The sequence below is a fragment of the Micropterus salmoides genome, unplaced genomic scaffold (genome assembly GCF_014851395.1).
Source record: "Micropterus salmoides isolate LMB-PRFRI ecotype aquatic unplaced genomic scaffold, ASM1485139v1 Ms_hic_scaffold_6, whole genome shotgun sequence".
NCBI classification, from domain to species: domain Eukaryota; kingdom Metazoa; phylum Chordata; class Actinopteri; order Centrarchiformes; family Centrarchidae; genus Micropterus; species Micropterus salmoides.
In genome coordinates this window covers 29,470,232-29,492,160 of record NW_024044348.1, presented here as the reverse complement: position 1 = coordinate 29,492,160, position 21,929 = coordinate 29,470,232, and the positions used below count along the sequence as shown (strand labels likewise).

The 21,929-nt window shown below is 39.9% G+C and overlaps 5 protein-coding genes across 9 annotated transcripts in view; 1 reads left to right on the top strand and 4 right to left on the bottom strand.

The window, feature by feature from the left end:
* The window catches only part of nptnb (neuroplastin b), a 41,162-nt gene extending 38,609 nt beyond the window's left edge, over window positions 1-2,553 (bottom strand). Inside the window, exon 1 of one of the 3 annotated variants that reach the window (XM_038701826.1) lies at window positions 1,954-2,553. In XM_038701826.1, coding sequence (XP_038557754.1) covers window positions 1,954-2,029 — 76 coding nt within the window. In that variant the 5' untranslated portion in view covers window positions 2,030-2,553. The remainder of the gene's footprint in view (window positions 1-1,953) is intronic. The other 2 variants (XM_038701825.1, XM_038701827.1) reach the window with 2 other exon arrangements.
* A 793-nt stretch (window positions 2,554-3,346) lies between these two features.
* LOC119890518 (calcium homeostasis modulator protein 6) lies at window positions 3,347-4,928 on the top strand. The gene is made up of 2 exons (XM_038701824.1): window positions 3,347-4,417; window positions 4,634-4,928. The coding sequence occupies exons 1-2, from the start codon at window positions 3,953-3,955 to the stop codon at window positions 4,784-4,786; spliced, it is 618 nt and encodes a 205-aa protein (XP_038557752.1). The 5' UTR covers window positions 3,347-3,952; the 3' UTR covers window positions 4,787-4,928.
* A 2,933-nt stretch (window positions 4,929-7,861) lies between these two features.
* On the bottom strand, window positions 7,862-11,057 carry LOC119890516 (UDP-glucuronosyltransferase 2A1-like). The gene is made up of 2 exons (XM_038701821.1): window positions 10,435-11,057; window positions 7,862-9,942 (listed from the first exon to the last, which is right to left on the bottom strand). The coding sequence occupies exon 2, from the start codon at window positions 9,939-9,941 to the stop codon at window positions 8,334-8,336; it is 1,608 nt and encodes a 535-aa protein (XP_038557749.1). The 5' UTR covers window position 9,942; window positions 10,435-11,057; the 3' UTR covers window positions 7,862-8,333.
* On the bottom strand, window positions 10,870-15,227 carry LOC119890515 (UDP-glucuronosyltransferase 2A2-like). 3 transcript variants are annotated; one of them, XM_038701819.1, is made up of 2 exons: window positions 15,089-15,227; window positions 10,870-13,003 (listed from the first exon to the last, which is right to left on the bottom strand). In XM_038701819.1, exon 2 carries the CDS (start codon window positions 12,983-12,985, stop codon window positions 11,408-11,410), a length of 1,578 nt encoding a protein of 525 aa, XP_038557747.1. In that variant the 5' UTR covers window positions 12,986-13,003; window positions 15,089-15,227; the 3' UTR covers window positions 10,870-11,407. The 3 variants fall into 3 exon arrangements, with proteins under 3 accessions (XP_038557747.1, XP_038557746.1, XP_038557748.1); XM_038701818.1 differs by lacking the exon at window positions 15,089-15,227 and adding an exon at window positions 13,588-14,303; XM_038701820.1 differs by lacking the exon at window positions 15,089-15,227 and adding an exon at window positions 13,362-13,563.
* A 150-nt stretch (window positions 15,228-15,377) lies between these two features.
* On the bottom strand, window positions 15,378-19,096 carry LOC119890517 (UDP-glucuronosyltransferase 2C1-like). The gene is made up of 2 exons (XM_038701823.1): window positions 18,865-19,096; window positions 15,378-17,583 (listed from the first exon to the last, which is right to left on the bottom strand). The coding sequence occupies exon 2, from the start codon at window positions 17,581-17,583 to the stop codon at window positions 16,003-16,005; it is 1,581 nt and encodes a 526-aa protein (XP_038557751.1). The 5' UTR covers window positions 18,865-19,096; the 3' UTR covers window positions 15,378-16,002.
* Between the last annotated feature and the right edge of the window lie 2,833 nt (window positions 19,097-21,929).

The following is a 21,929-nucleotide window of genomic DNA, read 5'->3' as shown; positions in this document are numbered from 1 at the left end:
CAGCCTGTCTCCCACTGACCCCTGTATATGTGTGTGCGTGTGTTTCTGTGGTGTGAACTAGGCCTCAGTGAGTGGACACTAACACTGGGCAAAGACCACAGGAAGTGTTTGGAATGCCTTTGCTTGAGCTTTATCAAACAATAGAGGGCTTATTGGGTATTTGGTTTTCCCGATGGCAAGATCAGAGAACGCCTCACTGTGCGCGCACACACTTCAAGCACCTTCAAGAAATTAACAATGAAGAAAGAAAGGAATTCAGAGGATGATAGTTTGTTATATAACTGCTGTGGTATTTTGAAGGGTTTTTTTGTCTCTGTACAAGCTGAAGATGTAGGTTGCTTCTGTGCTTTCTTGTAAAGTGATCTGCTTATTGCGCGTCTTTCATTTCTGCATATTGTGTTTTACTAGTATTACACAAAAATAGTACAAACTGTTCCAGTATATTACTCTTGTTTAGTTGCATTGACTCAGTATTCAAAAATGCATCTTTAAAAGATAGGACAGTGCTGGTGAGAGGGTTTTCACAACCTTCTCATCCTATCAAATACATGTCTTATTAAGTCTTGCATAGTGGGTGTCTGATTATCCCGCAGAAAAGACGAGGTGGACATTAAGCATTTAATATTATAAGTATGCGGAGACAGTTCTCTGCCTTATTTTTCTCTGAAAGGGGATTAGACCATGTCATTGATATTGATTTGTCAACACAGGGGCCTTGGCATGTGGGTATAGAAGCTTAAATGAAATGACTACAGGCAGTGATTATTTTGTTAACAACAACTGAAATAGATTGATTACATTTGTATAAGAAAGCGGCAATGTCTTCATAAGCATGTCAGGGTTGCTCAAGGGACCTATTGAGGGTTGTTTGTTTTTTTTATGAAAAACTAAAGATTCAAAAGATTCCACTTTCATTTCATGAACGGCTGATGATTTGTGTGTCCCTCTGGGTGATGTGATTCAACACAATTTGAAGTCAGGACATGCTGTATCAGAGGAGGACAGCCTGGAACAACCAAAAGCATGCTATGGACATTCACTTTAACCAAATCATGTCACTTTTATTACAGTAATCCTTTGAAATTCAAGTCACAAATTGTGACTTGAATTTTGTATTGTATTCCCTCCCTTTAAACATTTGGAAACAGACAGAAAGGGGTATAAGGGTGTTGTGAATGCATTTAGTTTTGCAATAACTGCAGACTGAACAAGTTGAGCAAGAAAGAGCCACTTAAGCGGGCATGACAGGAAATGTGGTATAATAGGGGAGAAGTTTTATCAATCAAATAGATGCACAGGCCCAGCAACTGTGGTTCACAAGGGCCTTGTATTTGCAATATTTACAGCATGCACTGGGCAAGCCTTTAGCCCCTGTTCGCTGTTGATAATGTTACTTGATCAGCATCCAGAGCAGGATGGGGTTGCACTCTGCTCCCCAACCCACTTTGACAAAACATACTGCACACTGGCAACCCACGCCTACCCATAGGCTACTTCTATATCTAAATATTCAAAACTTAGGCTATTCCATGAGGGTACAAACTTTAGTTTGGTTCCCAGCAACACTTCTCCTTTGTCTATTTCAAAACATATTCGACTTGCCAGGAAGTGGCAATTAATTCCTCATACAGACACACACTTACTCAGTTGACAGTCAATAACCTTGCAAAAAAAATTGTCACAACAACGTCACTTTTCTTTCTGTTTTCTGAGTTAAGAGCTCCAGTAGGCTAAAGGTTACATTTTCTCATCAGTTATTTAATAAGATTTGTTGGTCACCACTTCTGGCCTTGTTGTCGAGATGCGTGAAACTATTAGTAGCCTAGCTTTAACGCAGTCATTCTCAAAATCCTCTAGAAAACATTTCGCTCGACTGTCTTCTTCCCACAAGTCAAGTCACTTTCCTTTAAATGCGATGTTTACAATTACGGCGGGCCACATCTGCTTTCTTACCGTTTTGAGCCGAGATGAAAGGCAGCATCAAGTTCCCCAAAAGGACCACCGCCAGCATCACTGCGTTAGGATGCATTGTCGGGACTCGATGAGAGTACCAGGGTCTCGGTCGGACGAATGTGGGAGGAGAGATCGTGTATTAATCACAAGATCTAGAGAGATGGGCCCAGCATAGCACCGGGTGCTTTAAAATAGCCAGCCAAGGATTATTTAAAATTAAAAAAAGTGTTTCCAGATGTCTCCCTGATTCAAAGACCTTTGGAGGACAGCGATGGGTGAAAGGTCCGGGACGAGGCCAGCGGCTCAAGGATGCCGATGTGCGGCCATAGGCGGTGAAGAAGCCTCGTCGGATTGCGGAGGAGAGGTCTTCGGATGCCAGGGAGATTGTGTCCACAGTGTAGTTCTGAAGATTCAAAGATGCGCGGACCGATGCGCATTTGCGCGTCGCAAGTCACGGCTCGGTGATTAAAATGAAAGTAGCGCACAAATTATTTCCGACGAGAACTGATGTAGCCGAAACATAAGTCTGTTCCAAAGAGAGGAACAGATGCTGTTAGGACACCAACGGTAGCAACGACAAGCTGCGCGTGCCCTATGCGCTCATGACCGTGGATAAACACACAGACACACAGACACACACACACACACACACACACACACACACACACACACACACACACATATAACACGTATGTAGCCTAATTGATGTTGTTTCTGAATTCAGGCAATTATTATCAGCCTTCATTTCCGTGTCCGCGGATAAGCTGTTTTATATATATATATAGCTTATAGGATGACAGGTGCACATTTTCATCATCGGTCATTTGGAGGATGTTTTCCTGCTCACACAGTATTCGCTGACCTGTCGGCGACTACAGTAATAACCTGGCCTGTATGACTTCCTAACTATTTTCAACAGCTGTTGCAATATTAGTGCAACTATAAATTGTCAGCTCGTTTATCACCAGTGGCCAAGTCAGATTTGTCACAAACAATGCAGAACAAATGTCAGATATTAACAGGCAAGATTTGGACAGTTACATTTAAAAAACAAAACAAAACTCGGAATAGCTATGTAGATGAATTGACAGGAAATCCAGACGCAGCTTTCACCAGTCACATCACGCCTGTTTCACAGTGCCTAAGTACATTCCCTTGTCAGGTTTTAATGTGAGGAGATTATGGTGATGCTCTTGAGCTCACTGAGGTCATTTATGAATTATGTCATCACATTGGTGGCCTGGGTGTGCTCAAGCTGTATGTACACCACATCCCCTTGAAAGTTCAACATGGCCTCCTGTAATCCTCTCTAGCCTTAATATCCTTAAGCGCTGCAACATGGGCGACCTCATGTGGCCAGTTGAGGTGAACTGAATAAGAGTCAGCATGCATCTCCTTTTTTAATTGAGGACAATTGTGACATATAAAACAAAACACATCTGAGCACGTGATTCATTTATAACTAGGCTTGTAGTTTTATTTAGTAAATTCAGTGACATTTCTTTAGTTGCTTTTTCTTTCTTCTTTAGTCGAAATTGTTTTTATTGTGACATCTCCTTGTTTAGTTTGAGTGAAAATGCGGGTCTGTAATTTGATTCTTGTATGTACTGGCTTGCCCTTTAATATATGCTTGCACCAACATGCATGCATTGTTTTTTTGCTGTCCTATTGCAAATGGCCAGTCTGTGCTCAACTGCAGAACAAACTTCCCTCCACTTTACAGCCCTCCCTCCAGTTTGTCCATGGGAGACCACATTTAAAATGTAACCCCACCTGAAACCTTGCACAGACCAATCCGCTAGAGAAATGTCAGAGCAGACGACACACCCTCCTTTGTTCAAAACCAATCAGAGTGGAACTGTGGCATTTTGCCCGAGGGGAAAACTTACCCCTGGATGCGTTAATTACGCATCACTTAGCTGTTGCCAATGTGTTCACAACGGTGGACCCTCTTTTGGGCTTTTTACAACGACTGTCTTCATTTTTCGGTCAATCTAGTATGGAAAGTAGACAACAATGGCTTACCAGGCTGAAAAATGAACTTAGCAACAGTCCTCTGGTATCAAATGTGGCGTTTGGCTTTATCCTCATGGGACTAGAGAAGCTGGTGGAGCTGGAGTTTGAGTGTCCTTGCAACCCTACATGGAACGGAGTGTTTTCATCAGCCTTCTTCATCATTCCTGCCGTCATGGCCTTCACCTTGATGCTGATCATTCAAGGATGCAGATGTGATACGTGGTGCAGGAAAAGTGTTTCCCTCTCCAGTTTTGTCCCTGCTATCGTGTGGCTGATTTTGTTGTTCCTCGATGGCCAATACTTTGCTTGTGCTATGACAGACTGGGAGGGTAGATTTGTACTAGTTGACAAGGCAGCTCCGCAGAAGTGGTGTGAGCCAATTAGTGAGGGAGATGTCACCCCACAAGAACTAATGCTCCGCTCACAGCAGCTGTTTGTTTTTTCTCAGGTGAGTTGAATATTTTCTAGTTTACAAAAGATTAAGGAGGATGATTGGATTGAAACTCCCCCACAGAGTCTGCACTGTAGAGAATATAGCCATAATGTTATGCCATTACCCTCTGGAAACTATTCATATAGCTCTGTTATTATATTAGCTAATCAAAAATACACATTTTCTTTGGATGTTTACTAAACAGTGTTACTTTACTTTTTTGGACCCCAGGTTATAGGCATAGTCCTCCTCATTTTCATCTGTATGGGTCTCATAGTGTATGTAATCAGAGAAAGCTGCCAACAAGAGGTGGAGATGCAGGATGCAGATGTAGCCGAGCTCACTGTCCTCAGGATGAGCTCTCTACGGACCAGGACATCATGAGAAGACTTACACCGCCCACCACACCTGCCCTGCTGGCATGGACACTTTGTAAATACCTTGAACAGACTTTACTAAGAGTTTTCATAACTATTGTCAGTAAGTGCCGTTTGAAAGTATTTTCCCCAATACAAACTGGACATAAGTCTTTTACGTTCAATGATGCTGTTTTTTCTGTATTATCAATGGTTTGTGCCTGTTTTCATATCATGCGTCGGTGCATTGACTTATTAGTTTTTACCTATAGAGATAGCTTAATGTTTTGGGAAATATGCTTATTCACTTTTTGCCGAGAGTTAAATCAGAAGACTGATACCACTCGCCAGCAGCTGGTTTGCTTAGCATAGCATAAATACTAGAAATTGGGGAAACAGCCAGCCTGAAGGCCACTCATTAATCTGTTATATCTCATTTGTACAAAAAACAGTGATAAAACAATATTTTGCTGTTTTATAGGGGGCGTCTGGGATAGACTATTTCTTGTATTAGAGCACTAGGCTGGCAACCAGCAGAGATTTCAGGTCGTTACTGCAAGATATAGTCCATCACATAACCATGCGTAAACTGAATTACCTGTTTCTCTCTTTTTCCCATGTTTATGCTAAGTTCAGTTAACTGGTTGCTGAATCCAGCTTCACGTTTACAGGAGAAACATGAGAGTGGTATTGATCTTCCCTTCTAACTCTGGGCAAGAAGGCAAATTTAAAGCTTATTTACCAAAAAGTCAAACAATTCCTTAAAAGTGATATTTCACTTTGGCACATTTTGTGGATGTTTAGTGGACATGAATTGCTGCTGCCAGCAGCTCTTAGAAACTCAGTAAGCACTGCTGTCTTACTTTCAAAATTTTCAATCCTTGAAAATAGTATTTCTTTTTCTCTTTTTTTTTAAACCTGGAAGTTTTTCAGTGTGTTTTGGATTAGCTATATTGACACAAGTGGAATCCACGAGTCAGCTAATATTGATCTGACTGAAATTAGTTGAGGTGTCTTTAACGTGTGCATGCCAAAAATGAAAACGTGAAAGTGAAATTTCACTTGAAATATTTTCGTTTTACCACCTGGGCAGAAAATGTCTCCAGACTTTTGAAGGATCAGACCTCCATCATGTTTAATTCTACCTAACAGTGATGATTCAGACCAAACTGATATTCCTAATGATTTACCTGTTTGACTGCTAGAGATGTAAAACCATGTATGTGATGATTTGTATCATGGCTGCAACCAGCCAATAGTAGGATGTAGACACAAATTCTATAACAGTATTTGCAGTATGTTTTTTTAATTGTTTTTTGTAATAAAATAATTTATTTATTGAAGTAAAACCCTCAGGGATTTTGTACAGTCATGTCACAATAACATAGTAGTTTCCACAGTCCTAAAAACTTACTGTCATGGGAATTTGAGTTTGTCTTAAAGTGTGATCAACTCAGTTGTGAACCTAGGGTTTTAGTGTAACATCTCTCTACCTTGTAAAAGTACCAATACACTGTTGGAAAAAGCATTGTCATTTGAATAACAAATACTGCTGTTTTGACATTCACACATGCATGGTAACATTGGGAATATCCTTTCAACTTTTAGTGGGCTTAAATTAAATGCCACTTCAGTACCTGTGGCACCGCTGAAACAGGGTCCCTTCGCTAAAACAAATCTGCAGAATTATCATTGTCGCACATGAAATCTACAGATCTACAATGATAAATCTGCAGATTTTCTCACCATTCTCAGGTGAGAGGCACCTTTGTATGTTAGGACAACGTTTATCTAGATGACACTGGTTGAATGGCTTTTTTGGCTGATCTCTGCAGCCTGGAGCTTCTCTTTAAGTCTGCCAAAACAGACACATACAGCTGTAGTGTATTTCCGACTTGGATTTCTTGTTATTCATAACATTGCCCAAGTGCCAGTTAAACCCATTAAGTGTAGAAATTGGGGCAGACCCTGCTTGTTCATCCTGTGGGAGGGCTTATTCAGGGCTTCCTGGAAGGCCCTCAGGAAGTTGTTGTCTTTATCCACTCCGGTCCCCTCACTTTTAGACACAGCATGGTGTCATATTCATCAGCAAACAATTGTAAACCCACAACTCAAAGGACTCGAGGGAGTCTTGAACTACTTTACTTTCTTTCATGAGCAACAAACTGTTTTATTTCGGTTGACCTTGAAGGTAAAATGTTCGAGCCCTGAGTAGCTGGTCTGTCACTCTTTTCTGACTGTCAGAGATTATTTGGCAAATGCTACAGCAATTTCACTTTTGTTTTTTCACCAACTAAGTCTCCAGAGACATATCCATATCCAAGTATTATGGGACAGCTTTAGGGAATGTGGGACAGGGATACTTAAACACAATGGCAACTCCCCTAAGCCACAGATACTATATCACAATAACTCACCCTAAGCTTTCACTTGTCCTGAGTCAGCAGTTCCTTTATTACATACATTCTCTTAGAGGTAATAAACTAAAGGTATATAATGAGCTAATATAATGTACCTACACCCCATACTGGTTAAATATGCTTACTGTCCTTAATAATGCTGACTCAAGCTTCTGTGAAACATCGCAGTAAATATCCCCACTTGTGAGTTTGCAAAATCATTACTGAGATCTACTCTTTATATATATATATACACGAAAAACTATACTATAAACTATATATATATGAGTGTTTTTCGTACATAAAAGTAAAGGTAATTATTTTAGCAATAGCAATGGTGATAATAATGTGAAGAGAGTAAATCATGAATTGGTCTTTATCATTGCATCTGTGAATGGAGAACTTTGATGACGACATTCATGTTCATCTTCCCTTCATGGGAGGCCAAAAGTGAAAGGGGAGAGGTCTGTCATCAACACTGAAATGAATGAAAGTTTATGTGTTTAATAAAAAACCAAGATCGAGCTATCAACAACAGTCCATAACACAAAATCCTACCGGGAAAAAGCAAGGGTTTAAGCATCATATGAGATAAGAACAGGAACCCTCAAAACTGTGCACCATAGAGGAATAAATGTAGTCATTTAGAATTTAATATTTAGGTGTATTGTGCTAAGAGAGAAAAGAGGACAAACATATGAAAATATAATTTCCAATGTTTTAATTAAAGAAGACAAACCCATGAATAGTATCCTCATTTATTTTATTTTGCTCCCTCTAAAGTGGAAATATTACTGTACATTTTGTTAACCCTTTCTCCTAAAGGTTCCATCTGCGTGGACTATCTGAGGTTACAGATGAGTCAAGGGGTCACATATTCACTACGTAATGTATGTCAGAGGTATGACATGACTGTTTATCCAGAGTACCAGATTTGTAAAACTAGAGTGAAACAAGTATAATCAGCCGTAAACACATGTTCTTCCTTGTTTATAAAATAAAGAATTACAAAGTACTGAATGATTGAGATGTGTTGTCTTTTAAGTCTTTGCAACTCGTGTCAAATGATTTTATGTTATTCCCATCACATCACAGTACAAATCGTTAAGCCCACATTCATTCATGTTTTACATATTCAAATTATAGGATATTCTAAGTATTTTTGTTGTTCAGATTTCATTTTGTTTGCCGCTTAGATTTTTTAAAATCACATTTGCTCTGTGTACTCAGACACACCGAGCATAAACACCTTATTAAGGCAGCGAAGGTCCCCAGAATAATCAGCACAACTCCAACTAAGAGGAGCATCACATCAACAGAGTGGTAGTAATACCAGGGCAGCCTGTAGGACTCTGTTCTCAGGTGAGCTGCACCTTTGTGTCTCATAACAAACTCTATCCAGAAGAGGGCGGTATCCAGTGGCTTCATCGGCTGATCTCTGTGCAGCCTGGAGAGTCTCTGCATGTTCATCTTGTAAGAGGGCTCATTTAGGACTTCCTGAATACCCTGAAAGAAGGTGTCTTCATTCATAGTAAAGATATCAATAATTTTCCCTGCTCCTCTTACTTCAATTCTAAATAGATTATCACGCTGATCAAAAATCAATGGAAGTCCTAGGATAGGAACTCCATGGTAGATTGCCTCCTGGACGCCATTTGTTCCTCCGTGAGCCACAAATAGTTTTGTCTTGGGGTGTCCTAAAAGGTCACTCTGTGGCATCCAGTCTACTAACAAAGTGTTGTTGCCCAGAGTGGCTGGTCTGTCACCTTTATATCTCCAGATGACTTTCTGAGGTAATTTGGCAAAAGCTGCAGCGATCTCATCAGCTAGGTCATGGGGAAGCTCTCCAATCAAAGTGCCCAGAGACATGATGATGACTCCGTGCTCTCCAGAACTCTGCACAAACTCCTCCAGGTGTTGAGGCAGAGGTTTTGCAGGTTTACACTGGAACCCTCCCATATAGACGATATTGGGCATTGTGGGACGAGGGAACTCAAACACAAAGTCCACTCTCATGAGCCACAAGTCTGCTGCTTGAAACAGGGATAAGTAGTCTGTGTCTGGACCTAAATATTTTTCAATTAAGCCAACATAATTTGGTAAGACATACTGTGAAATTTGGTATTCCGTGAAGCCAAAAATGATCACGTTAAGAAGTCTCTGAAGAAAGCTCATTTTATCTGAAAGCTCTGTCCCTGTCATTGGAACATAAGAAAGAGGAGAAGGCGCTATTGACAAATGGCCTTCACCTTGACTAGTCCATCTGACATTGAAAACAAGAGGCAACCTGAGGTAGTGGCCAAGTATAACACCCCCTGGTATAGCAGGGTCTGTAAGGACAAGGTCATATTTGGCCTTGTGTAGCGATTGTATCACCTCTTTGTTTTCAAAAAGCATCTCAAGCATTTTGCATGTGTTCTCATGCAGCTCAGAGGCCTTTTGTGCTTGTTCCATTTCCAGTTTAAAACGTGTCCAGGCAGACTTCCCTTCCCTCTGGGTTTCCAGCAACTGGGCCACAAACGTAGTAATAAAGTTTTCGCCAAATCCGGACTCTATATCGAGTGTAATTGAAGTATAAAATGGTGAGGTTTCCTTGATATACCAGCTGTCTGATGACCGCACAACAGAAACCTGGTGGCCCCTTGAATGTAGTCCCTCAACAATGACTTTCATGTTCACCCAGTGGCTCCCGTCTACTGGAAAAACAAGAACTTTCCCACCATAAACCAGAGTTTGACAGAGCAAGCAGAGAGGGATCCAGACCCAGGGCCCATGCATTTTCATTCTACAGTTGGGAAGAAAGTATATTATAGCTTATCAAATACATAATTCTATACAACTAGCATTTTCATCAAAACAGTACATTTACTTAAATATAGAGGTTGCAGTTTACCAATTTGTCAATTCTTCTATTGTTTTCTATTCTAAAAGTGTTATAGTTGTTAACATGTTTTGCTTTAAATAACTTTGCAGTTGTATTGTATGTGTAGCCTGCTGCAAGTAGTTTTATCACAGAAATCCAAATGTCAGATTAAATAACAAGTTTTTAAAAAGTGCGTTTATATTTTTATTTTTATTTAACATAATAATTAATGTATGCCATATACAGTTACTCAGTTGTCCATATGCAAGCCTATTAACATATACAGCAAGGGCCAACTAGCAAGCATGCTAGTTAAATATTTAAAAAAAAAAAAACCTTTGGAACTATGCAGTAAATAAAACCCCAAGACAGACATCACTCGTATTGGCAATGGCAAAAAACTGCTAATGTTACCTTTCCTGGCATCCAGTGAATTTTTATTTTCAGTATTTCTCCTTTGCCAGAGAGCAGAACACGTGCTAGTCCTTCTAGGTTCCAACTTGAGCTGGACTTTGGCACTGCAATTTCATGTTCTCAAACACACAGGTGATAAAGTACAAAGGGGAGTAAAACTTGTCCATGGTGTTTAACTCCTTAGTAAATGTGTGACAAAAACTAAGTGACTAGAAAACAAAAAAATTGTGCAGGGTTATTTTTCTCTGTTGCAACTGTTTAGTCACATAAAAAGGTTCAGATTGTGATATATCCATTTAAATTGCTAATTAGATTGCAATTCCATAATTCAGTCTACCACAAAAAAAAAGCTACAGCAGCATGCCTTGATGGTGTGACCAACTCGTTTTGTCATGTGGCTTTTCAGTGCTCAGGTGTATGTTGTTTTCTGAAATGTTTTTTTTTTTTTTTTTATATCTGGCATTTTACTTTAACAGCCTGGGAAAAGCTGTCTGATAAAGGTATCAACAAAGCCTAATTTAGATCCGCTTTTTAAATACATTCATTTTAACAAACCTAGAGCTGTGCTTTCAGCAGGACAAACATATGCTGGTGGGAAAAATAGGTTTTTCTCCTATGTTACAATCCAATACAGGAATATACAGAATATAGGAGAGCTGAAATTGGTTAGTCTAATAGTCTTATGGTAGTTTGCATTTGCTGTGAGTTTTCACAGTTTCATTTGGTTAAAACCAAATAAATGTTAAACTGATGCATGCATACAGCATTCAGACTCTTGCAAGTTAGCATTCAAAACTGGCAGTTTATTTATTTATTTTTAACAGTTAGTAGTCTTCTAGTAACTTGCAGTCAATTCAAAGCACAGTTCAAAAAACTCTCATCTGTATTCAGCTGATCACAGCCAGACTGGCTGTCATATGGGTAATATACTGTATATTAACCAATATGAACATGCTTGATCCATCTTTCATGGTTAGTCAGATTTCACTTTCCTTTTCAAACACAATCTAAAACATGATCTTACTAACCAAGCAAAACATAGCAAAATAAGTAGTGCGATCGTTAGTAAAAATAACATGACATCAACAGAATGGTAGGAATACCAGGGCAGCCTGTAGGACTCTGTTCTCAGGTGAGCTGCACCTTTGTGTCTCATGACAAACTCTATCCAGAAGAGGGCGGTATCCAGTGGCTTCATCGGCTGATCTCTGTGCAGTCTGGAGAGTCTCTGCATGTTCCTCGTGTAGGAGGGCTCACTCAGGACTTCCTGTAGGGCATCCTGAAATATTTTCCTATCCAATTCAGAAACATCTATAACCTTTGCAACGCCCTTTGCTCTCAGTCTGGAGAGGTTGTCTGCTTGATCGAACACAATGGGAATGCCTATGATTGGAACTCCATGATATATAGCCTCATATATTCCATTTGTTCCTCCATGACTTACAAAGAGCTTAATATTTGGATGTCCTAGGAGGTCATTCTGTGGCATCCAGTCGACGAGCAAAGTGTTGTTGCCCAGAGTGGCTGGTCTGTCACCTTTATATCTCCAGATTACTTTTTGAGGTAATTTGGCAAAAGCTGCAGCGATCTCATCAGCCAGGTCATGGGCAAGATCTCCAATCAAAGTGCCCAGAGACATGATGACGACTCCATCCTCTCCAGAACTCTGCACAAACTCTTCCAGATGTTGAGGCAGAGGTTTTGCAGGTTTACACTGGAACCCTCCCATATAGACGATATTGGGCATTGTGGGACGAGGGAACTCAAACACAAAGTCCACTCTCATGAGCCACAGGTCTGCAGCTTGAAACAGGGAGAAGTAGTCCACATCTGGGCCAATATAGCGGCTGCACAATGCAGAATAATGTGGCCCAACTACCTGCTTGTACAGATGCATCCTCATTGTATAAAAAACCACGTTTTTGACCCTCTCAAAGAAAGTCATTTGATCTGTTAATTCTGAAGGTGGAAGTGGGACGTAGGAAAGTGGAGAGGGCGCAACAGCAAAGTGGGCTTCGCCATGAACAGTCCATCTAGCATTAAAAACTAACGGCAACCCGAGGTAGTGAGCCAGGATTACTCCTCCTCCGTTTGCAGGGTCCGTCAAAACAGCATCGTACTTGGCGTCTTGAAAGGACTTCATTAACTCTTTATTTTCAAGCATGTACACGACCACTTCACAGACTTTCCTGTGCAATTCATAGAACTTGTCTTTTAACTCCATGTCTAAAGCAAAACGGGCCCACACAGACCCCTTGCTGCGTTTAATTTTTATAACTTCAGAGACAAAGAGACGAAAAAAATCCTCATTTGCACCGCCGGCAACATCCACTGTAACAGTCTTGTAATGTGGAGATGTTTCACTGATGTACCAGCTGTCTGCAACCCGAATGACAGTCACAGCGTGTCCCCTTGAATGCAGCTCTTCAACAAGTACCCTCATGTTCACCCAGTGGCTGCCGTCATGTGGAAATACCAGAACGTTCCCACCGCAGGCAGCTGGAATAATGACAGCCAAAACAGAGACGACGGTAGCACATGACAAAAACATCTTCAAATACGGTGCTGTCTGAAATACAAGTAGGATAGGGGGAAAAACATAAGCTGTTATTGGAGCATTCCAGGAAATGTGTGCACCCAGGCGGATGATATATCAGGATGTCCAACACAGAACTACAGTGATGATCCTTTTTAATTCTCTACTTCCTTCTGTACAGACTCACGTGAATGTAGCACATGGAGCCTGTCTCAGGAAATAAGAGTGCTGTTCGGTGCCAAGAATTCTGCATGAATTTTTTGTTGAACCCCAATCACCCTGAGCAAAACTGTTTTTACAACCAGAACTGTGTTCATTCTACATAAAAGAAAATATTCCAGAGCTTCCATCTAAGAAAAGACATAATCCCTGTGTAACAAATCCCACGCACCTATTTTCTTTTTGATCAAATGTCTAATCCTTCAACAATAGACTTGATTCAATAAAAATCTCCATTCCACTTGGTAACAATAGCTGGCAATAGCGCGGAAAAAAAGGTTCCCCTTCCAGCACTGAACAGCTGTTTCCAACTCTCTTGACAAAAAACACTTATAAACACTTATAAACTTATAAACACTTATAAACCGAAAACAAAATCTTTAAAATGTCAAGCTTACAGTGAAAACTTTCCTGGCACTCATGTCAACAAATTCTCTCGCCAGATAGTTAAAACCCAAACAAAACAAAGCAGACCAGGGAAAGTATAAAATACTTCCTGGTTTCTTTTGTCCCACCCTCAAGACAGATGTAACAAGAGATTCTTAGAAAGAGAAGCATAACCCTCACAGTGCAATGAGCCAGTGTTGCAGTGTGAAAATGGACATTGCCCAAATGTCAGACTTTTTTATGTGAAGATGAAACCATATTATCTTCTTAATGCTGCTGTTTACATTCACCCCCGATGCAAATTCAAAAAATGAACTGTCTAATGTTATGTATGTATGCCAACGTCTATGTATATAATTAACTGTAGTATATATTGTTTTATTAAATTTATTTTATATGTTACCATATTTTAATCCACATTTAATTAGGTTTAATTGTGTGTGTGTAGAATTAAGGGAATACAAACTTTCTTTTTTATACAACCTTGTGCTGTATAATGATAAACTACCTTGTACCTTGTTATATAACAGTTACTGTACAATGGTTAAACATTATGGTCTACACACAGTCCCTGCGCCATATTCTTTTAAAATGCAGTGAGACCTCTTCTGTATGAGACTTAGTGATATCTTAAAATACAAAGACAAGAAAAAAAGAAACAAGTGTTGATTTATATATGCTGCAAGAATTGTGCCCCTTAATTTGCACCTCATACACTATAATTTGGATGGTACATTACCTGATTGAACAGTCCAAAAAAAGAACAGTTGATTAACACTTATATATAACACTAATATTTGCTGAGACATTAAGTGTGGCATCTGTGTAGAAACATCCGCACAGACATCTCTGAACCGTCAGAGCAGCGAGTGTTAACAGTATAATTCAATGCAAAATAAGGAATCTAAATCAAATGTAAATACTGCATGCATTACATATCAATCTCACTCAGCAGCAATACAGAAAATAAGAACGCATTTTATAGGTATCCAACTTTTTCTGACCACATTATCCTTAAATGGGTGGGCCTGATTTGGTACAATAATAACGTTTTTCTTTCAAAGGCTTTTTACTTGTCAGTTTTTCCAGTATGGCAGTAGTTTCGCTCCACATAACAAAACATTTACAGATCTTGTGACAAGATCACTAACACGCGAGAACGTTTAGCAAACATTAAAACCTCTGGGTTTGCTAAACTTCTGCTTCATATTGTTGAGACAGGACTGTGAAGGGCTGAACCTAAACCAGCGGGACTGAAAAACCACTTCCTGATATATATATATTTTCGTGTGTTGTTGTTGCAACATTTGACTCACCCCTGCTGAAATTAACGTTAAATTCTTGTCTCTAAGAGAAGTTCACTCATAGTGCGATGAGGCAAAACCCCAAAGTAATCTACAAGTGTTTCTTTAATATGGCCATATATTAGGCATTACATTAGAATTGAAGTAATCTGAAAATACAAGACAACATTAACAAACTGTAAAGCTAATAAAAATGAATAGAACTCACTCAGCTGAATCTTCAGTCTAAAGTCAAAACACTGGCATTCACTTAGATCTGAGATGACTTTATCTTGAGCTTTGGATCTGTAAGAAAAAGGTAGGCACTGATCAAGCCTTATTATCATGGCACCCACGTAGACCCGTGCACACCCTCGAAGCAGAAAATCCAGCTCTAGGGAAACATTCAACTCATGAGTCATGTTTAAGGAAGTGAAACATGCTATTATGAAACAGAGCACAGTACCCATTTGCTACTGTGAAATATAGTAGTGAAGGTGAGCTTACAATAAATTCCAGGTTTGTAGATAAACAGTTCATTTATTGTACGGTTGTTTACAGCTCACCATTAACTGTCCTAGTATGTTTCCTGTTCAAATGTTCCACAAAAAGTACAAGCCACAAAACTGGACACAAACAAAGGCTGTGGCTCGGTGTGGCACAAGCACCTTCAAGAGCTGTATGCTTCTGACACAACACAAGGCAGAAACACCTGAATCTGATTGAATTGTTGTGTCAATTGTGGTGCTATGTCCAAAGAAAGATGCACCATCTGGTGGTTGGAAGTGTAAACACAAATGAACTCAAACGTGTACACATAAGTTAAAATGGCTCACTACACATGGAAGAAAAATGAAGTTAAACATGACTCAAAACATTTTAGCTTCTCCAGGTTGAATCGGACCTATACAGAGCTACATTTTTACCTAATTTAAAGAACAACTTGTTTTACATTAATTCCTAGTTCTTTCAAATATCTTACTAAAAGATGATCATACAAATTAAAATAACATGCTGCCAAATATTTTATTAAAATTAGCAGCTGTCAAAATGGGCAGTGAAACAATTCTGATATTAATCTAAAAATCTGCCAAATCCATCTTCATATTGATTTAATGTACAACATGTGTATCCCTTGAATGATTAATCACGTTTCACTTTATGCTTACACACTGTAGTGTACAAACACCTCATCAAAATGAAAATAGCTAAAAGCACGAGCAACACAACTCCAGCCAGGAACAAAAATACATCAACAGAGTGGTAGTAATACCAGGGCAGTCTGTAGGACTCTGCTTTCAGGTGAGCTGCACCTTTGTGTCTTATAACAAACTCTATCCAGAAGAGGGCGGTATCCAGTGGCTTCAGCGGCTGATCTCTGTGCAGCCTGGAGAGTCTCTGCATGTTCATCTTGTAGGAAGGCTCATTTAGAACCTCCTGTATGGCCTTAAGGAAGTTGTCGTCTTTGTCCAGTGTATTAATGGTTAGAAGCTTAGCCGCTCCTCTCTCTTTCAGTCGCAGCAGGTTGTCATATTGGTCGAAAAACAAAGGTAGACCCACAACTGGGACTCCATGATAAATAGCTTCTTGAACTCCGTTTGTTCCTCCATGAGCCACAAATACTTTTATCTTGGGATGTCCTAAAATATTATTCTGTGGCATCCAGTCTACTATTAAAGTGTTGTTGCCCAGAGTGGCTGGTCTGTCACCTCTATGCCTCCAGATGACTTTCTGAGGTAATTTGGCAAAAGCTGCAGCGATCTCGTTTGTCAGGTCAGCAGGAAGTTCACTTACAAAAGTCCCCAGAGACATGATGATGACTCCGTGCTCTCCAGAACTCTGCACAAACTCCTCCAGGTGTTCAGGTAAAGGTTCAGCAGGTTTACACTGGAATCCTCCCATATAGATAACATTAGGCATGGTGGGACGAGGGAACTCAAACACAAAGTCCACTCTCATGAGCCAAAGGTCTGCGTCAAGCATTAACTGGTTATAGTCATAATCAGGCCCGAGATATTTGTCAGATATTGCCTGATATATTTGCTTCACCAGGTGATTTTGTGTATGGCTTATTAGATGCAAAACCATGTTTTTAACTCTCTGAAAAAAGCTCATCTTATCAGTGTAGCCAGATCCTGTTATAGGTATATATGATAAAGGTGAAGGAGCAACAGCAAGGTGACCCTCCTCACCTAGTAGCCAGCGAACATTATAAACCAAAGGGAGGTTCAAATATTTGGCCAAAATGACTCCACCACCCCAGCACGGGTCAGTGAGCATTACGTCGAACTTGCTGTCCTTCATCTTTCTCATCAGTTCTTGGTCATCTAGTATTGCTGATACAAATTCACCCACGACTGTGTGAGCCTCGAAAAACGTGCTGAACATTCCTACAGTCATGTGGAGAAAACTTGTCAAGGGAAGATCCCCCCTTTCAAATTCAATGACCTTAGATAGGATTTCTGTAATGAACTGCTGATCTAAACTCCTCTCCACTTGAACTGTAAAGGTATTGTAATAAGAAGATGTATCCTTGATGTACCAGCTTTTGCTGGAGCGTACAATAGTTATACTGTGTCCTCTGGAGTGCAAAGCTTGAAGCAGGATATCCATGTTTATCCAGTGGCTGCCATCACTTGGAAAGACCAAGATGTTGCCACTTTGACAGACTCTGGGAATGAGGACAAGAAGCAGCAAAGCACTGCAGCAACAGATCAGCCTCATCTGAAATGAAAACAACGGACAAACAATTGAAAAAAATTCTAATTACAGTGGAAATGTAGACTACTGCATAGGCGTCTGTCCAAGCACCAGATTGCACGTTATGTCACACTAACACTAAGGTTAATCAGCATGCCTGCATTTAGAGTGAGCACAAGAGAAGAGAGTGAGAAAGACAAGGTGATGATTCAATGACACATGGCATAACAAGTTAGCAACAGCAAATGAGACAGAAAAAAAGTTGTTGTGAGATTTGTTATGGGTAGATAACAGTAGAGGTCGTTTACTGTTGCTTTACAGACTTGATTTTGTTTGTAGGGAAGACTATCTTGGGCTGTGTGCTTCATGTCAGGGGTGGAGGTGTGCAAAGGTGAAAATGTTAAGATTTCTGGGCTGGGCTAAAGCTTGATTTAAAATCCTGCGTCGGGTCTACGTGCATAGCCTACAGCGTAGCTACACACGTAGACATGCATTAACCTTGTGCGTCGGTGTCTCCGTCGTTCTGCAATTACACCGCCCCGCTACAGCATCGCAGTGTTGACTTTCGTCCGACCACTAGTAAAATTTACTTCAAAGCACTGGCCACTTCCTGTCAGTTGGGAGGCACATAAGGCTACCCAGCTGACTAACCACAGTTCTTATGGTCCATGTCGCACCACGTGTAGTTACATTTTTGAGGAAGTGCACGTCAGGCTATGCCGTCGATTCAAAGCAGTAGTATAAATCGCACTCAAGCCCCCAATGTTTCAAGATCTTAACAACGTCCCTGGGCTACTGTGACAATTTCAAACTAACTTTTTTTGTAAAAACTTAAGTAAACACAAAACTTCAACGTGCTTCTGCAAGTTGCCTGTGCTGTATGAAACGTAAGAGTCTCTTAATAGGACAACCTTCTTACTTTTATACTGTACCTCCATTATTTCCCACTGCAACTCATTTTAAAAGAAATCAGCTCCACATTTAGGCTACAATTTCTCAGAGAATGTAAGTTAGCCTATTGTTCCAGTACATGTCAGGTATTTTGACGTGTGGTCGAGTTACATTGGGTCTGATTGCTCCTTGCACACAATGTTGATTAGATCGATATTTAAGGCTCAGTTGGTAACTTAATCGTTAGCCTACTTTTCGCAAAACACTACAGCAAGCTAACATTTAATTTACAAACTGCAGCGGGATTATGAGCACACTTTGCAGCACACTAAGCAGCAAAATTGACATCTAAATTCCCGTTACATACAGTATACAAACGGTAAAACCTCCTTAACATGTGGCGTTTCTACTTACCGTCGCCTGTTACTGCACACAGCAAAGAGAACCGCTCAGTACAGCGCCGGTGGAAGTGAGGAGCACGTTCACTTTGTTGTTTTGGTGGAGATGAACAGTAACTGTCATCATTGTGTGTGGAAACACCAGTGATAAGGAAGTTACTGATTAATAGGGTCAGTACATTAACATTCAGAGTAACCTATATTTTGAAATACTCCGGGATACAGGTAGCCTAGTCAGTCATTTATCATCTTCTTCTTCTTCTTTTGATTTGATTGGCGGTTGGCAGCCAGCATTTAGGAGCATTACCGCCACCTACCGGACTGGAGTGTGGAACAGATTATGTGCAGACTAACATAAAAACCAAATAAACAAATAGAACAAAAAACAAAAAACAAACAAAATTAAATAAATAAAACTTGAAAACCTATATCCTTTCCATTAATCCCGTTTCTTTCAGATTTTTAATGAGATGCTCTGATATTCCCCATGCTTTATCCCCAAGGAGGTTCTCGACAGTGAACCTAAGCTCAGCTTTCTCTATAACTGCTGCTATTTTCCTCCTCGCCTCTACATAGCCTCTACACTCAACCAGCACATGTTGAATGGTCTCTATGCTATTACATTTTACACAGTGTCCAGTTGGGTGTTTACCTATTTTATAAAGTGAATGGTTAACGTCTGTGTGTCCTATTCTTAGACGGGTAATGACGGTCTCTGTCTTCCAGCACCCACCCAGTTTTCTTCCCAGACCAACATGATTCTGTATACTGTAAAGATGTCTTCCAGTTTCATTTAGTTCCCAATGTTCTTGCCATATTTTTTGCATTTTCTCTTTAATGATTGTTTTAGCTTCAGATTTACTTAGTGGAACTTGTATATCAACTGACTTTGATTTAAGTGCTTGTTTTGCCAGAATATCAGCATCTTCATTTCCTTCTACCCCTACATGGGCAGGAACCCAAACAAAGCAGACAGTCCAGCCCTTATGATATAATCTACATAGAGAACTATGAATACTAAATACCAGATCCAGCCTACAGGACTTAACAGATTTAATACTGGTGAGCGCTGCCCAGCTATCTAATGCAATGACCACCTTGCTTTCTTTATTTTCTTCTGTCCACTGTAATGCCATCAAAATGGCCATAAGCTCAACTGTATATACTGATAGATGATCTGGGGTTCTCTTTTTAATGCCTATTTTGTATGCTGGGATGTATATGGCAGCTCCTGTCTGTCCGGTCTCTGGATCTTTAGAGCCATCAGTAAAGACCATGTGGTTATCTCTATAGTGCTGCTCTATGTAACTTTCTGCTATTCTTCCCGTGTGTGCTTGCTTGGATTTCTTTTTGATTATTTGCTGTATATGCAGGTCAATGGATGGATTTACAAAAAACCACGGAGGAAGATCTGGATATGGGACTACTGGGATATATTTTATACTGCACAAGCCAAGGCTTTCTGCTTTCGCATTTCCCACCCATCCAAAACTGAAACAGCTGCTCTTATTGTGTTCCCAACATTCTTCTAGGATGGCTTAGCGGGGTGAGAGCTACAGTGTCCCTGAAGATTAGCCCAGTATGTTAGCATAATTCTTGTTCTTCTTATTCTTAGTGGCTGTTCCCCCATTTCCACTTGCATGGCAGCCACTGGAGAGGTCTTAAATGCTCTACTGCATGTCCTTAACGCTTGTGCCTGTTCCACATCTAGTTTTTTAAGATGGCATTCTGCTGCTGAGATATATGCTATACATCCATAATCTAGTGTAGATCTCATCAAGGTCTGGTATATTTTAAGCAATGTTGTAGTGGCCCCCCAGTCCCTTCCTGACAGACATCTTAAAAGGTTATTGATTTTTTTGCATTTGTCTTTGACCTTATCAGTGTGCTGTTTCCAGGTCAACTTTTCATCAAACAACACTCCTAACAGTCTGATAACTTTTACTTGTTCGAGGGTTTGATCATATAATTTTAAGGACACTTCTTTATGTCTCCTGGAAAAACATATCACTTGTGTCTTTGCACCCAACACCTTAAAAAGTTATTTGCCCACTGTTCCACCTCCACAATTGCTGCCCGTAATTTTTTCTGAATAAATTTCAAATTCCGTCCTCTTACCCATAGGGCCCCATCGTCTGCATACAAGGACTTCCCAATACTTCTTTCCACTTTTTCAAAAATATCATTGATCATGATGTTAAATAGTACTGGACTACACACACTGCCTTGTGGAGTACCATTTTCAACTTTATAGAGTCTTGAATATTCTGTGCCCACCCTGACCTCTATTGCCCTGCCAAATAAAAAGTCCAACACCCAGTTGTACAGTCTACCACCTATACCTAATTTATTTAATTTGATAAGTAACCCTTCCTTCCATAACATATCGTATGCTTTTCCAATATCAAAAAAGACAGCTACCACAATCTCCCCATTTGTCTGAGCTTTTTTGATTTCAGATTCCAAACATAAAATAGAGTCCATTGTATTTCTCCCTTTCCGAAACCCACTTTGGTATGGTGAGTACAGATCTCTGCTTTCTAGAAAGAATGTTAATCTGTCTGTTATCATATGTTCCATGGTTTTCAGTCATTTATCATCTTCAAAGTATAGTGTTTTATGCATTCATACATGATAGTTTAGGCCGTTTGTTTATTTAATCCCAATCCTAACCTCATCAGACCATGCCAACACAAGATGACAATAATGCAATGTTGTCTACTTTGTGTCAATTGGCAGTGAATGAAAGGATTACACAACATGTTGCAAGCAGGGGCGTTTACAGGCTCTTGAAACACTGGGGGCTTAGCCCAGCCCAGAAATCTTTCATGTTTTCCCCCTGAAAAATGTGTACTTAAAATACTTAATTTCCTGCATTCCGATGAATTTTTCTGAACCAATTTATTTAGGAAATGTATTTATTTATATATATAAAGGAAACACAAAATTCAGGTGACTGGTGACAATTCAAAATATAAAAATATAGTGTAATATAATGCAGAATAAAGAATAAAGTCATAATATCTTAACAAAATTTTCCAAGGCTAAATCTCACCACAAATCCACACATTTCACCACCTC